The sequence below is a fragment of the Bubalus kerabau genome, chromosome 4 (genome assembly GCF_029407905.1).
Source record: "Bubalus kerabau isolate K-KA32 ecotype Philippines breed swamp buffalo chromosome 4, PCC_UOA_SB_1v2, whole genome shotgun sequence".
Classification (NCBI taxonomy): Eukaryota; Metazoa; Chordata; class Mammalia; order Artiodactyla; family Bovidae; genus Bubalus; species Bubalus kerabau.
Window position 1 is genome coordinate 75748337 of NC_073627.1, and position 14546 is coordinate 75762882.

General features: G+C 51.2%; 1 protein-coding gene across 3 annotated transcripts in view; it reads left to right on the forward strand.

Annotated features, from left to right (window-relative positions):
* ZNF395 (zinc finger protein 395) overlaps nucleotides 1–13614 on the forward strand; it is a 47737-nt gene extending 34123 nt beyond the window's left edge. For all 3 annotated transcript variants that reach the window (XM_055577765.1, XM_055577766.1, XM_055577764.1), the window contains exons 4-10: nucleotides 243–352; nucleotides 5345–5580; nucleotides 6204–6304; nucleotides 6978–7260; nucleotides 8820–8912; nucleotides 9876–9979; nucleotides 10170–13614. In XM_055577765.1, coding sequence (XP_055433740.1) covers nucleotides 243–352; nucleotides 5345–5580; nucleotides 6204–6304; nucleotides 6978–7260; nucleotides 8820–8912; nucleotides 9876–9979; nucleotides 10170–10281 — 1039 coding nt within the window. In that variant the 3' untranslated portion in view covers nucleotides 10282–13614. The remainder of the gene's footprint in view (nucleotides 1–242; nucleotides 353–5344; nucleotides 5581–6203; nucleotides 6305–6977; nucleotides 7261–8819; nucleotides 8913–9875; nucleotides 9980–10169) is intronic.
* Nucleotides 13615–14546: the final 932 nt, after the last annotated feature.

Consider the following 14546-nt stretch of genomic DNA (forward strand, 5'->3'; position numbering starts at 1 on the left):
AGCAGTGGGATGGGGCCCAGCCTGCTTTCCCTGGGGTTGACTGGTATTATCAGTGACACTCAGAACTGAGTACTTTTCATGAAGAATGAGGAGAGGTCCGAACGCTTTATTTAACTCTATTACTTGACCACACACGGACTGATCGGAGTAGGGGGCTAGAAGGGACATTCCAGGAACGTAAGATGCTCACATGACCTGCTGTGTCAGGAAATAACCTCTGACTCTCACCCATCTGAATCCAGGAAGTCGGATGCAGTGGAAATGGACGAGATGATGGCGGCCATGGTGCTCACGTCCCTGTCCTGCAGCCCTGTCGTACAGAGTCCTCCCGGGGGTGAGGCCAACTTTTCTGGTGAGGAACAGGGCCGAATGGGTTCTGGGTGCGGCCGAGGCTTCTATTCTTTCGGAGTTCGATGCTTCCATTCTTTCTCCTCAGTTTCCTCCTCTGGGGAGAAGTTTCCTGGTGTGTTGTGAAGATGGTTGAGCGCGAGACTGAACCTCATGGCCACCCGAGTAAGTTCTTCCATGGGAGTAAGCGAGCAAGGCACTCAGGCTGCACGAGGCCAATAGAGGAACGTTTAGTTGTAAAGGTAGGAACGTACTAAATGATCCCCTCGTGGCCTCAGCCGATTCACGGCCCCCTTCCAGGTGCCTCATTCAGCCTCGTAAATTAGTGTGGAATAAACGATCTGAAGTCTGAAATAAATCTAATTGCTTAATGCAAACCAATAGAAAGACTTCATAACAAATTTATAAATTAAAAGAGAATGCTAGCACAACCCCCCAAATACATTATGAGTAATATGGGAGAAAGGTGGGTTGCTGGATATTAGTAGTTTGACAAGATTTGTGGTTAATCTGAACCTTTTTTTTTTTTAAATTTGTTATCTGGCTGGCCTAACTTACTCCCAGGGAATAACTTTCGTCGGTGAGATCTAACTGAATCGTGAGCTTCTCAAAAGCTTATAGGAAAATAATGGAGTCAGTTTTGAACATATGAGGTGGAAAGTGGCCTTTACAAAGCATCCCTCATAAGTAATCTCCCTACTTAGAAAATAAATTTAAGGAAGTGAAAAGATTTACTTATTTCACCCAAGGCCTGTCATCAATGGCTAGACTGCTAGAAGAAGCTATTGCAGTCTGAGAGCACCAGTCGAGGGGCAGAGCATCACACACCCGTTCTGTGAACACCTGGGGCCCACACCAGCAACACAGGAGGAAGAGGAGTCAGTTAAAAATTATTCATTTATTTGGTCGTGCTGAATTTTAGCTGTGGCGTGGGAACTCTTAGTTCTGGCATGAGGAATCTAGTTCCCTGACCAGAAATTGAACCTCGGCCCCTTGCATTGGGAACTCAGAGTCTTAGCCACTAGACCTCCAGGGACGTCCCATAGAGTCAGTTTTAAGTTCTCAGGAAACTCCACTAGTTTAGGAGATTGAGAAGGTTGGTCAACAGGAAGAAGATCCAGGAAAATACCATAAAGGGAAAGAAAATCATTGACTGAAATTCCCCTCAGCTTGTGTGTGTGTATGTGTGTGTGTATGTCTGTGTGTATAATCCATTCATATATGTTCACTCACACACCCCAACACTAGCATATACTCATCTAACTGATAATATGCTGTGATATCTTAAGTTCCCTTTGATAAACATTTTTTTATTGTCTGTTAAAGGTGTTTTCCCGTAACACCATATTTCTGGTCTTCTGTTGAAGTAAGTGGGAAGATAAGGCCCCCTTGGCAGCTAATTATGTTGACGTAGTCTGGAAGGTGAGGTCTCTACAACAACCAAAACCTTGCTCTAAGCATGGTTGCTTTTTGCAGAATCCACCCATTCCTCCTGGTGTCTGTATTGTTAGGATGGCTCTGCGTGGGCCTGTGGAGAGCAGAGGGCGTGAACAAGGATTTCTTAGAAGTTCAGGGTACATTGGCCAGGGGACACTTTGTTTTCCTGGTACAGAATCTCTGTTGACCCTGTCCTAGAAAATTGTATGATCTAAGGTGGAATGATTTATGTTCCTCTTATAAGGAATATGGGGCTTCCATAGTGGCTCAGATGGTAAAGAATCTGCCTGCAATGCAGGAGACCCGAGTTCGATCCCTGGGTCAAGAAATGGCAACCCACTCCAGTATTCTTGCCTGGAGAATCCCATGGACAGAGGAGCCTGGCGGGCTACAGTCCATGGGGTTGCAAAGAGTCGGACATGACTGAGCGACTAAAACTTTGTTTCACTTATAAGATACAGGTTAATTTATGAGTTTCACTTTTTAGCTCTGTTTTGTATTTTTCCTTATGTGCCAATTTGCCAGGGTTGGCGCTGAGCCACTTGAGTGGTTCCTCCGTGGAAGACTGCTGTACTGTGGGGCAGGCCTGGTCTCTCTCCTGATCTGATGCTAGATGTAGCATTCTTCCCCTTCGCCCAGCTCTCCCTGATAGGTTTCCTTAGTGGACTTATGAGAATCATTGGTGGCCCCTGATTTCTTTCCTGAAGGTCTACGCTATTTTTAGCCTCATGTGTAGATGTCATAAACTCTCAATTTCCAGGAAGTCATGCCTTTGAGACTTGACAGTGATGCTTAGGGATGGCAGAGTTCATTTGGCCCATTCTGTTTGGGCAGGCTTCTCCTAACATCTGAGACTTAAATAAGGAGAGCCTGCATTGGAAACATGGAATGCTGGGTATCTAGGTTAGCCTGAAAGTGGTTTGCAATATGGAGTAGGAGGAGAGGAAAGCAGTGGGATGCTTATCCTGGCCTCAGGGGATGTGGTAGATGGTCTCAGAATCCAGGGTAAGGAGGCCTTGTAGACCACTGCCCATGTGGAAGTTGGGGCTCGGGGACAAGGCTACCATACCTGAATGTGTCACAGGTTTTTCCCCTTTTCTTGCTATTTCTGTGTATCAAAATTTCAGGTTCTCCTCTAGTATAAATTGGGCTTCTCTAGTGGCTCATTGATAAAGAATTCACCTGCCAATGCCCACTAACCAATGCAGGGGATGCAGGTTCAATACCTGGGTCAGGAAGATCCCCTAGAGTAGGAAATGGCAACACTCCAGTATTCGTGCCTGGAAAATCCCACAGACATAGAAGCCTGGGGGGCTGTAGTCCGTGGGATAGAAAAAAGTCAAAAACAACTTAGAGACTGAACAACAACAACAAAATGGTATAAATTAGCACATTATTGACCAAAGAATTTTTGCAGAACCTAATGCCAGTGACCACCGATTTGTTGTGTCAGTGAATACTGAAACATCTGTGATCAATAATGTTTGGGTAACAAAAGACGTATTAATGGGTCTCTGGTCAATAAGTTGTCAGTACAGGTTTATGGCCCAGGCACGGAAGAGTCTGGGTTGGGCTTAAAGCAACCCAAAGGGAGGCAGTTTAAAAACTGAAAATTTCACAGGTCTGACTGTGGTCTTCCTGTTCAGACGCGTTGCTGGGAGCAGGGCAGCGAGTTCAGGCCCTGTTGGGCAAGCAGGCCTCCTGTCATCGTGTGATGAGTCTGAACTGTTCTCGGAGCTTGTCTTTCCTGCTCTAAACGTGTTCCCTGTAGATAAAAGCAGAAGCCAGCTCTGGTAAAGTCTTCACCTCCCGACAGCTATGAGAGCTGGCTGAATGGTTTCTTTTCTCACGCAGGTTTTGATGTACTTACCTGGGTTTAAATTATCAAAAGGCATCTTTTAAGAAAGCCTGGTTAATAAGCCCTTCTCCTGGCCTCTGCATCCTACTCCACTGCCGGGAAAGCTTCCCAAGTGGTACCCAGCCAGTTTGTCTGTGCGTGGGGGTGGGGTCGGGGCAGGAGAGGCTTTTCCTCTCCCCTCTCCCTGCTCTCCCCCTGCCTTTAAAGTGAGAGGTACATTTTGATTAGGTTATCTTTCCATTAATAATACAGGTGTCCCCTGCTATCAGAAAGTAGGGCATTTCTGTGAAAACTTTCAAAAACTGAAATGGTATAAGGCAAAGAAACCATTACCTTAGGATGCCTCTTGCTAACGGATGCACAAAGTACATTGTGATAAAGCACAGATACTCACAGGTTCAGTTCAAAGCTCTGGGGGCTGGTGCTGAGCTGCTGAGTGTGGTTCCTAGGAAGGGACTTGGTGGGGCCACTCTCACTGTTTGGGGCGCCCTGCCTCTTTAACAGCTCGCTGCAGAACCAGCGTTGAAGACTATTGTCACCTTTTTTCATAAAGTGAAAGTCCTCCTTAGATTTCTTTCAGTGAAAACAGGTCCTGATGTAAGGTTGTCACTCTGTATTCATGGGGGATTGGTTCTAGGACCCGTGCGGACACCCAAATCCATGGATACTCAAGTCCCTTGTGTAAAACAGCATTGTACTGGCATCTAAGCTGTGCACATTGTCCTGCATATTGTCAGTCATCTCTAGGTTACTTACAATACCTAACACAAGGCAAATGCTGTGTACAACGTTGTAAGTAGTTGGAAAGACAATGTAAGTGCCTTTTAAATATTGCTGTTTAAATGTTTCGTTGCTGTGTGGCAAATTCAAGTGTTGCTGTGGGGATCTTTCTGGAATTCTTTTTCCTAAATATTTTCAGTGCGGAAACTGGGGATTTGGAGGGGGGACTGCAGGTCTTGCATATGAAGGAAAAGGTATAAATTGAACTTTTGAAAACTGGGGGACACCTGCACACAAAATACAGCTACAGAGTGTGTCTGGCGGTCAGTGATGATCAGCACAGCTGTGGCAGGAAGGGTCCCTGAGAACAGAGCAGTCTGCCACCCGCAGACAGTGCTGCAATGAAGGGACCCAGTCCTCATTTTTACCGAAGCCCAGAAAGGGGAGGGGTTTGTTAGGGAAGGGGTACTTTGTCAGTTTTTTATTTTCCCCCTTGGAGTACAGAGCCAGGCAAGCAGAACCCGGCATTAGCTTCAGAAACCCAGCCTTTTTAAGAAAATAATTTTTATTTATGTATCTATTTTTGGCCGTGCTGGGTCTTTGTTGCTGCTCAGGCTTTTCTCTAGTTGTGGCAGCTGGGGGCTACACTCGAGCTGCAGTGAGCCAGCTTCTCCTGTTGCAGAGCACAGGCTCCAGGGTGCTCGGGCTTCAGTCATTACAGCTCCTAAGCTCTAGAGCACAGGCTCAGCAGTTGAGGCGCACAGGCTTAGTTCTTCCTTGGCCTGTGGGATCTTCCCAGACCAGGCATCAAACCCGTGTCTCCTGCATTGGCAGGTGGATTCTTTACCACTGTGCCACCAGGGAAGCCCAGGAACCCAGACTCTAAACTAGAGTGTCCTGCCCCCGACTTGGGCTGTCTGTGCAGAATCTGGCATGAGCAAAGGGACAGGCACCGAGCATCCTCTGTCTTCTCCCCTCCAGCCTCCCGCACGGCCTGCGACCCGTGGAAGGAGAGCGGCGACGTGTCGGACAGCGGCAGCAGCACCACCAGCGGGCACTGGAGTGGGAGCAGCGGCGTCTCCACCCCCTCGCCCCCCCACCCCCAGGCCAGCCCCAAGTACCTGGGGGACGCCTTCGGCTCTCCCCAGACTGATAATGGATTTGAGACCGACCCAGACGCTTTCCTGTTGGATGAACCAGCTCCCCGAAAAAGAAAGGTGAGTAGCCTGAGCTTTCAAGCTCAGCCGCAGAGGGGCCAGGCCTGATTTCCTGGGCCTTCTCGGGCTCCATCCTGTTTCAGTGATCCATTTTTTTAAAAATTAATTAATTAATTAGGCTGCAGCAGATCGTGGTTGTGGCATGTGGGATCTAGTTCCCCCCAACCAGGGATCGAACCCTGGCCCCCCTGCACTGGGAGCCGAGTCCCAGGCCCTGAACCATCATTTCAGCTCTCTTTTGCTGCTTCTCTTTCCTCTTGATATTCCCAGAAGCCCGCCCCTCATCTCCAATGCCACATCGTTGGCCTTTTCACCTCTGCCCAACCCAGCTTTCCTGTAGAGACCTCCGTCAGGTCTTCCCCTGTCCCCCAGCCCATCTCCCCTCCCCCAGCCCATCTCCTCTCCTCCATCCCCCTCCCCGCGGCCCACCCCCATCTCCGCTGCAGACCGATGCCGGCCCCTAGGACCAGCTCTCTGCCCCTGTTTGTCAGTCTTTCTGGTCTCTGGGAACCCGTTTACTCGATTGAGCCTTCTGCTGGGTCCTGTTGGATGTGACTGGAGCCCCACTGGGTGAGGCTGAGCGGGGGGACATGACCTCCTCATCCCTGTTCCTTTCCCTCCAGAACTCGGTGAAGGTGATGTACAAGTGCCTGTGGCCCAGCTGTGGCAAAGTCCTGCGCTCCACCGTGGGCATCAAACGACACGTGAAAGCCCTCCACCTGGGGTGGGTATGCGCGCAGAGCTCCTCTCCCTAGGGCGTTCTTCAGCCCTCCTCCACCCGCTGATTCCCCGAGACCCACACCCCCAAATGCTTCTGAGAAACTGGCTGGCTGAGGACCCCACCCATCCCTGATCCTGGGCCCCATGGAATAGCCCCTTTGCTGGGATCTTTGCTGGGAAGGAGGCCCTCCTGCGGTGGTGGGTGATGCTGTTGATGGGTATGTCTTCTCACCCCGGAAGGAAGATGGTTCAGTTCTGGGCACATAGAGGGTGGTTAGTTACTTAGAGCCTGTTGCTTCCCCTTGGGGAGCTGGGGCTCCCCTCGCACTGACAGCGGAGCCAGGGCTGCAGATGGCCAAGAGGACCGACTCATAGTCCTTCCCCTGCTGGAGAGAGTGGCCGCGAGTGAGTGGGGTCCAGAGAGGACCCAGGGCAAAGTGTGAAGCAGATCTGGCCAGAGGAGAAGCCTTCGGTGCTAGGGAAAATAATTCCCCTTGACGTGCCAGGGTGCAATCCTTGGGAGCCCGTGTCGGGACCTGGGCTCCCACCTGTCCTCTGGGCTTCTCCTGTGACCTGCTGGTGGCCCTGAGCAGGTGCTCCCCTCATGCCTCGCTGTCCCCTGTGTTTGGACCAGGGCAGCTTGTCGCTGGTTGTCATCGCATCTCCCTCCCCTGCAGGGACACCGTGGACTCCGACCAGTTCAAGCGGGAGGAAGATTTCTACTACACAGAGGTGCAGATGAAGGGGGAAGCTGCTGCGGCTGGCGGCCCCACCGCCGACCCGGCTCCGACCCCTAGCGTGACCAGCCCGCCCCTCACCATCCTGCCTCCACCGCCTCCTCCCAAAGCCCAGTCCTCAGGCCCGGATCACCCTGGCCTGGAGTCTTACCTGCCCTCCGGTGCTCTCAGCAAGTCAGCTCCTGGCTCTTTCTGGCACATTCAGGCCGACCATGCATACCAGGTATGGGGACCCCCTGGGACCTCAGCCTAGGGGCCATGAGGGATTCCGTGCCTGTCACTGGTCAGCCTGATCACAGGCCACTGACCACACTGATTGGAGGCTGAGTCCTCAGCTGAATTACCTATTTCTTGCTTCTATAAGGAAAATGACTTGACACTCAATAAACACAGGAATTCCAGAGTTGTACCTTGATGACTGTAATGAGTGGTTACTGAATCTGGCTGAATCCAGTGGTTAAGAAATCTGGCTGAATCCCTAAGTAACCGGGTTGATGGATTTGGACGGGGGAATTGGTCCATCGTTGGTTATTGGGGGGATAGACTAGTGTAGTAGGGTTTCCGAGAGCAAATCCCAGTTCTCAGAACTGTACAACATTAAATAATCTGGCCCTCAGTTTTTTGAATACCTACTGTGTGTCAAGCTGCAGGATAAGCTTTGCAGATAGAATAAGATACATAATTCTTGAGGTTGTGAAGTGTACGGTTTAGCTGGAGAGAGAAATCAATGTGTAACTATGATTAATTATAATAAGTAGTTAAAATATCTTATTGGAGGCACAAGCAATTGTTGTGGGTACAGGAAGGACCAGGCTTCCCTGGTGGCTCAGTGGTAAAGAATCCACCTGCCAATGTAGGCGATTTGGGTTCGATCCCTGGGTTGGGAAGATCCTCTGGAGAAGGAGGTGGCAACTGGCTCCAGTATTCTTACCTGGGAAATCCCATGGACAGAGGAGGCAGGGTACAGTTCACAAGTCGGACACAAGTTAGTGAGTAAGCAACAGTAGCTGTAAAGACCAAGGTATTATGCCCATTGGGTTGGGAAAGCGGTCATGGAGCGGGTGGCATTTAGGGTGGTTTTTACTGCATATAGTAGGTGCCGAAGACTCTGCTTGCCATGTGCAAGTTTTTCTTAAAATCCTTTGATGCCTACTGGTTGTTTTTTTCCGACTGTAGGCTTATTTGCAAGTTAGTAATTAAGAAACAGTGCTTTCCGTCGGAAAGCCTTTAGAGAGCAAGCCAGCTCTCCTCCTCATTAGAATGAGTGGTCATGAGTGGTCGCTCAGCTATTTCAACTCAGGTGGCCCTTCAGGCTGCCAGCTGTCCCTGTGACATGAGACCTGGAGAGGGCGGTTGGTGATTTTAGAAACAAACCTTGACCTGGAGAGTCGCTGCTTCCATGCGGTTGCCCCAGGGGTGGCAGGCACTTAGCGCGGTGCCTGTGCCCCAACTCACAAGGCTGAATTTCTGGGGGAGCTGCCCCGAGCATGTTCTTCGTAGGTGATCCCGCCAAGAAGTTAATCTGTGGAGATGATTAAGTCATGAGGCTGGCACGTAAACCAGCTCCAAGAGGAGAGCTCCAAAAAAAGACTTGAGCCCGAGACAGAGACGACTCCAGAGAGCCAGTGCTCTGCTGTTTCTCTCAGGAGGAGCATTTTGGGGTGTCCCAGGACTTTTTAGTGTGAGGTTGCTGTTGCTGCAGACCGCGAGGTCACTGGGGTGGGAAGAGGGCCCTGAGAGCTTCCTGAGCTGGGCCCTGGCCAACGTGCTCTGTCTCCACAGGCTCTGCCGCCTTTCCAGATCCCGGTCTCCCCGCACATCTACACCAGCATCAGCTGGGCTGCTGCCCCCTCCAGCACCTCCTCCCTGTCCCCGGTGAGTGCGCCAGCGCTCCAAGCCCCTCAGCCGTTCCAGGGGCCCTGGAACCAGCTGAGGGCTCAGCCACACACACCTCGTGCTGGAGGCCTTTCCCCCGAGCTCATTGCCTCCTGCACCCCAGCTTCTTGAAGGTCTTATACCCTTGCCCACCGCCCCCCACCCACCACCACCAAGAGTCATAGGTGCCCATAGAATGTGGGAGGGGCGTGCTGGCGAGGAGCACCAAGATCAAGTTTATTGCCAAGATCATGAGGCCAGGTGGGATCAGCGCTCTGTTTAGTTCTGAGCCCCTGGGGGTGCTTGGTAAGGTTTTGATGCCAAGAGACGGAGGGAGAGGACATGGGGAAGCTGGAGGGGAAGAGCGAGGGTGAGAAAGGAGAGAGGGGCGTGTGGGGGGCTGTGCAGGTGGATCAGAGCTCCCCAGGCCACCGCGGACCAGCGCCTTAGGTTGCTTGCCCCCAAACTGAAATAAATTGTAAGTTATTTTGAATCCCCATGGACAGAAGAGCCTGGCGGGCTACAGTCCATGGTGTTGTGAAGAGTTGGACACGACTGAGAGACCCTTAGGGTGTTGTAGTCTGAAACGCCTCCTGCAGGAAGGCATCACCACACACTGTAAAACCCACGTGCCCAAAGGTGCCGCTGAGGCTGTGCTGTCCCTCTTTCTGCCCCAGTATGGTAGCTTCTTCTAAATCTGCAGGTGGCAGCCCACGAGGGGGCCAGGCCAAGTGGCTCTCCTGCTTGGAGCCCCTTCCCCTAGCTGGAGTGTGCCTTTCAAGGCTGGCTCCTGCCTCTCCACCTCCACTCCCTCCTTGATCCCTGCTCGCCTCTCCCTGAAATCTCCTTCTAGAGAAGGCCTCCTGGCACAAGGTGGGGTGGGGGTAGCTGGCTGTCCCCCGGGATGGTCCTTTTGCCTTGCACTTCTGCCCTTGTGCTCACAGCCCCTCTCCTTGTCCCCAGGTCCGGAGCCGGTCGCTAAGCTTCAGCGAGCCCCAGCAGCCACCCCCTGCCATGAAGTCTCACCTGATCGTCACGTCTCCACCTCGGGCCCAGAGCACCACCAGGTGAGCCTGTCCTCTCCCGAGATCTCCTTGGGGGCTCCTGTTCCCACCCGCCCCTCGTCCCTAGGGTTGGTCCCAGGGAGCCAGTGGGGGACGTCTCAGATGCGAGGGAGGCAGTCGGTCTTCCGGCCCTGGTGGTTCCCCTTGCTGGCTGGCCAGCGGGTGACCATCCCCTCATTGACCCGTCTTGCAGGAAAGCCCGCGGGGAAGCTAAGAAGTGCCGCAAGGTGTACGGCATTGAGCACCGGGACCAGTGGTGTACCGCCTGCCGCTGGAAGAAGGCCTGCCAGCGCTTCCTGGACTGAACCATGGCCCCTCCCGGCGGCCTGGGACACAGGCAGATGGGTCCCAAGCCCACAGCAGAAGCCTAAAAGCTACAGAGTGGACACGGGGAGTTTGGGCTCTATTGGCTAAGGTTGAATACTCAAAACAAATGTTTTAGTTTTTTTTTTTTAAATAGAATCAAAAAAATTATTTTTTTTTTCCCCTAAAATAAGAGAGAGCCAAAACTGACCAAGGGTATTCTGCAGCAAACCAGAGACCAAAGAAATGACTCCCCCTCCTCTCCTCCCCACAGCCCATCTCCCTAGGGGATTAATGTGTACCGTAAGGAAGGAAGGGACAGCTCATTGTGTTTCCTGCTGAGCTGGTGGATTCTTTGCTTTCTCCACTCTTTCAGAAGGGACTGTGAGCAACATGGATTTACTTTTTTTTTTTTTTTTTTAGAAAAAAGATTTCTGGCTGATGACTCAGAGAACAGGACCTGCTGAGGCTGGGGTGGGAAGACGGGGCTGATGTGTGAGCTTTTTGAGGTGCAGCCGGCCCCCTTTCTCCACCCAGATCTAGGAGAAGGGAGAGATTGTCCTCACCCAGCAGCTTCCATCAGAATGCATGGAAAGCCCTTTTTCTGGTGCCAGCTGCTCCGATCTGGGGTCCCTCAGGTCAGGTTGCAGCCCAACAGATACGGTGTGGCCTCTTCTCCAAGCCCAGACGCGTAGGTTTGTAAAAAGACTGTCCCCAGGAAGCTGAGCCAAAAGGCTAAAAAGAATTCACGTCGTACAGTGTGGCAGATCGAGACTACCTTGCCCACTCTTTCCTTGAGAAGAGACCAGACGGTATAATACTCGGCGAGAGCTCTTCGCTGTTCCCCAAGTGAACCCACACCCACCCCTCCCCACCAGCTCTGGAAGACACCCCCTCAGAAACACTTTGTTTTCACTTACGGTGTATTCAGGAGCCTCTTTCTGATTAAAGATTCCCCCTTTGGCCGAGAGATCCTGCCCTGAGGTAGGTCCCTCTTCGTCTCATGGGAACCGGGGATTTTCCCGTGTTCCTCCAAGGCCATGGGGCCGGGCTCGTGAAGAGAACAGGCAGAAAGGTAGGTGGTAGCTCCTGCCACGGTGAGAGGGCACAGAGCTGTCCCGTGGCGCCACGGGCTCACCTGGCCCTGTGGGGACCGTCTGGTTTTCTTCCTAAGGTGACAGGCAGGACAGGACTCTTCAGGGGGCTTCTGTGGGGTCCAGTCAGTGTGATGGGGAGGGTCAGTTGGATGTGGTGTCGTGGTCCCAGACACCTGTTAGGCGTCTTTTCTGGGGAGGTTAGGGGGCCTGAGGAGGTCATGTGATGGGAACTGGGGTTGATTTAGCATCTACTGGAGACCTCAGGAATGGAGGGGACCCCGGACTGTGTGACCTGAGAGCTGAATACGTGAATCCATTTTTGTTGAGGAGGGACAAGTAGAGGCAGGGGGTTCTGTGCCTGGGCGAGCAGGGCTGGGGGAGGGCACGTTTTTGGCTCAAAGCCTCACCTTTCTGCCAAGTGGGACTGGTCTGGGGGACTCCTCAGGGCCTGCGTCCCAAATGTCAGGGGCTCAGGGAACTCTACCACGAGGCTAGCTCTCTGGGGCTTGCACAGTGGCATCCAGCCTTTGGCTGTGAGCAAGGCTGTCCTTCCCGTCCAGGTGGTCTCACCTGGCTGCAGGAACCCGATAGATGCCTTTCCATCTGTGACAGGCATGTTAGAAACTGGCAGATGGGAATAGGGGGTGTGATGGTGTGAACGGTGATGGTGACCTGGGTTTGGTGACAGAAGGGAAAGGCACTCTTACACATGAGTGTCTTTGGTGGTGATGGGGTATATTGTTATAACTTAGTAAAAAAAAAAAAAAAGTATGTGGAATTCTGTCCCTTGGTAAAGCTGGAAATCAGGCCAGCAAGAGGTGCTGGGTTCTTCCTCCCGCTCCTTCAAGCTCCCAGCTTCCCAAAGCTGACTCCCAGCTTCGCGCCCTGTGCACCTGTAGGTCCTACCCGTGTGAGGAGGGGGCCTTTGAGACGGGGGTGGGGGGAGCTCTGCCCAGCAGCGCCTCCCCTTTCCTCCTTACTCAAAGCCTTTGCTGGGTCTCCCCTTTGGAGACCCTATTTTCATTTCCTCCTCAGTTTGGACCATGTAGGTACAACTGGATATCAAGATTTTCTCTAAGTAAGGCAGGCTTGTCATGTCAGTGCTGCACAGGGCAGAAAAGGAAGAGAGAAGAAATTGATGCAACAATTTCAAAACTGAGGTGGTGTTTTTTTTTTTTTTTTTTTTAATGTTCTGGTGCGGCTTTCCCTGTCAGCCTTTGCTCCGGCCTCCTTCCCGGTGGTGGTGGCCTCCTCCAGCCTCTCTCCTCCCACTGCTCCGTCTGTGGCTGTCATGCGGGTTCTTGACGTGTGGTCTGTCCCGGGGTTGTCCCATTCGTCTCTTCTCAGAGGGCAGGGGGTGGTTTGTGAACTGACCCCACCATCACGCCTGTTTTCTTCATCTCTGTATTTCTCCCAACTTCCTGGCCCATCCTGGGAGGCAGAACCTGATGGAAGGTAAGAGGCGACAGGTGCGCTTTGGAAACTAACAGGACGGATTGGCAAAGCAAGCGTCTTGGGAAACTCTTTACTCCGGGGATGTTATGCTTATTCCCCATATTTTGGAAGTACCTTTGGAGTCCGTGGTGCCTGCTTTGAGCAGCCTTAATGATACTGAATCTGCACCCATGCTTGCGCTTCAGTGCGACGAGAGTCCAGTGAATAGTGGTGGTGTAGTGATGGAGTCACTGAGTCCTGTCTGACTCTTTGCAACCTCATGGTAGCCCTACAGGCTCTTCTTGTTCGTGGGATTTCCCGGGCAAGAAGACTGGAGTGACTTGCCATTTCCTGGTGGTCAAGTGAGGTCACAGGTGCAGAACACAAGGACCAATGGGTGAGTAAAATGGCTTAGATTTAATAATCTGACTTTGAAGCTGGCTGTGAGGGCAATCCTGTAATTTCAGAACACATTCTGAGCAACATCCACAATATTGCAGTTGGCCCGAGGCTAGATTCTTTGAAGGACATAATGGATTTGGATGTGGAAACTCTGACTTTTCGGAAGAAATCTGTCCTGTTACTTTCTGGTCCTCGCAGGTTCTGACTTTACCAGGGGCAAAAAGAAAAAAAAGGAGAGGGAGATAAATCCCATCTGTGAACTTGTCTTTATTGGCGCCTTTTCCCCCAGCTGTCTTCCAAGTATTATTTTTACTGTTAAAAATTTTTTTAAAAATGTGAAATATAATGTTTTTACAGCAATATGAAATATATTTTATAAGGAATAAAATGGTACATTGTCTGATTTGATGTGTGCCTGTCCCTCTGCCCTCTCGCCCTGCAAAGGATAAGATTATCATTGTCCTTGGTGTTAAGCAAGCAATAGCCCCGGGGGAGAAGTGTGTACACTCCTTTGCTTATAGTAACAGCAGGCAACATTATCAGGGACCTGGCCAAGCGCTTACATGGATAACCCACAAAGGAATTACTGTTGTCAGTCTCATTTTTATTTTATTTTTAAAATAAAAAAAAAATTTTTAAATTTATTAATTTATTTTCATTTCATCACTCCCATTTTACAGGTGAGGAAAGTGAGGCCCAGAGGCTAGAAAACTTGCCCAAAATCATCATCTGGAAAATAATAGCATTAGGATTGTAATCTAAGAGATAACCATTTTCTTTTTTTTTATTCCTAATCTCTAATTTTAATTTTTACAGCTTAATGGTTTATTTGGGTTGAAGGGGAGCTGGCACAGAAAGCTCTGTCTTGCCCTGGGAGGGGGTTCTAGGACACACAGCACCCAGCAGGGAGGTATGAAGCTGCTCAGAGAAGACCTAAGAACTAGATTTCTGCCAAAGTCAGTCTAGATCAGCAGCCTGTGGGAGAGGTTGTCCTTGGCCTTTCCCTCCCCTTGGTGTAGATTAGAAGGCCCCTTTCTCCCCCTTCCCCTGTCCTTGCCCCACTTGGTCTAAGAAAGACTAAGAATCGCTGTGATTTCCCGCTGCTGCCTGCCACCCCCACCCCACCTTCCTGCACCCCTCCTTTAAAGGGGTTTACTAGCCTTTGGGCTGGACATTGTCCATTTGCAGCTCTGGACCCTCCCAGATCCACCTTTGTGACTGCATCCAAAAGTTAGGCTGCACCCCTAAGTTTCTGGCTCCCAGTTGGGTCTGACCAACAGGAGATGCCAGGCTAGTTGGAAGGGAGAGAGTTGTTCAATCTTGCCACTGGGTAC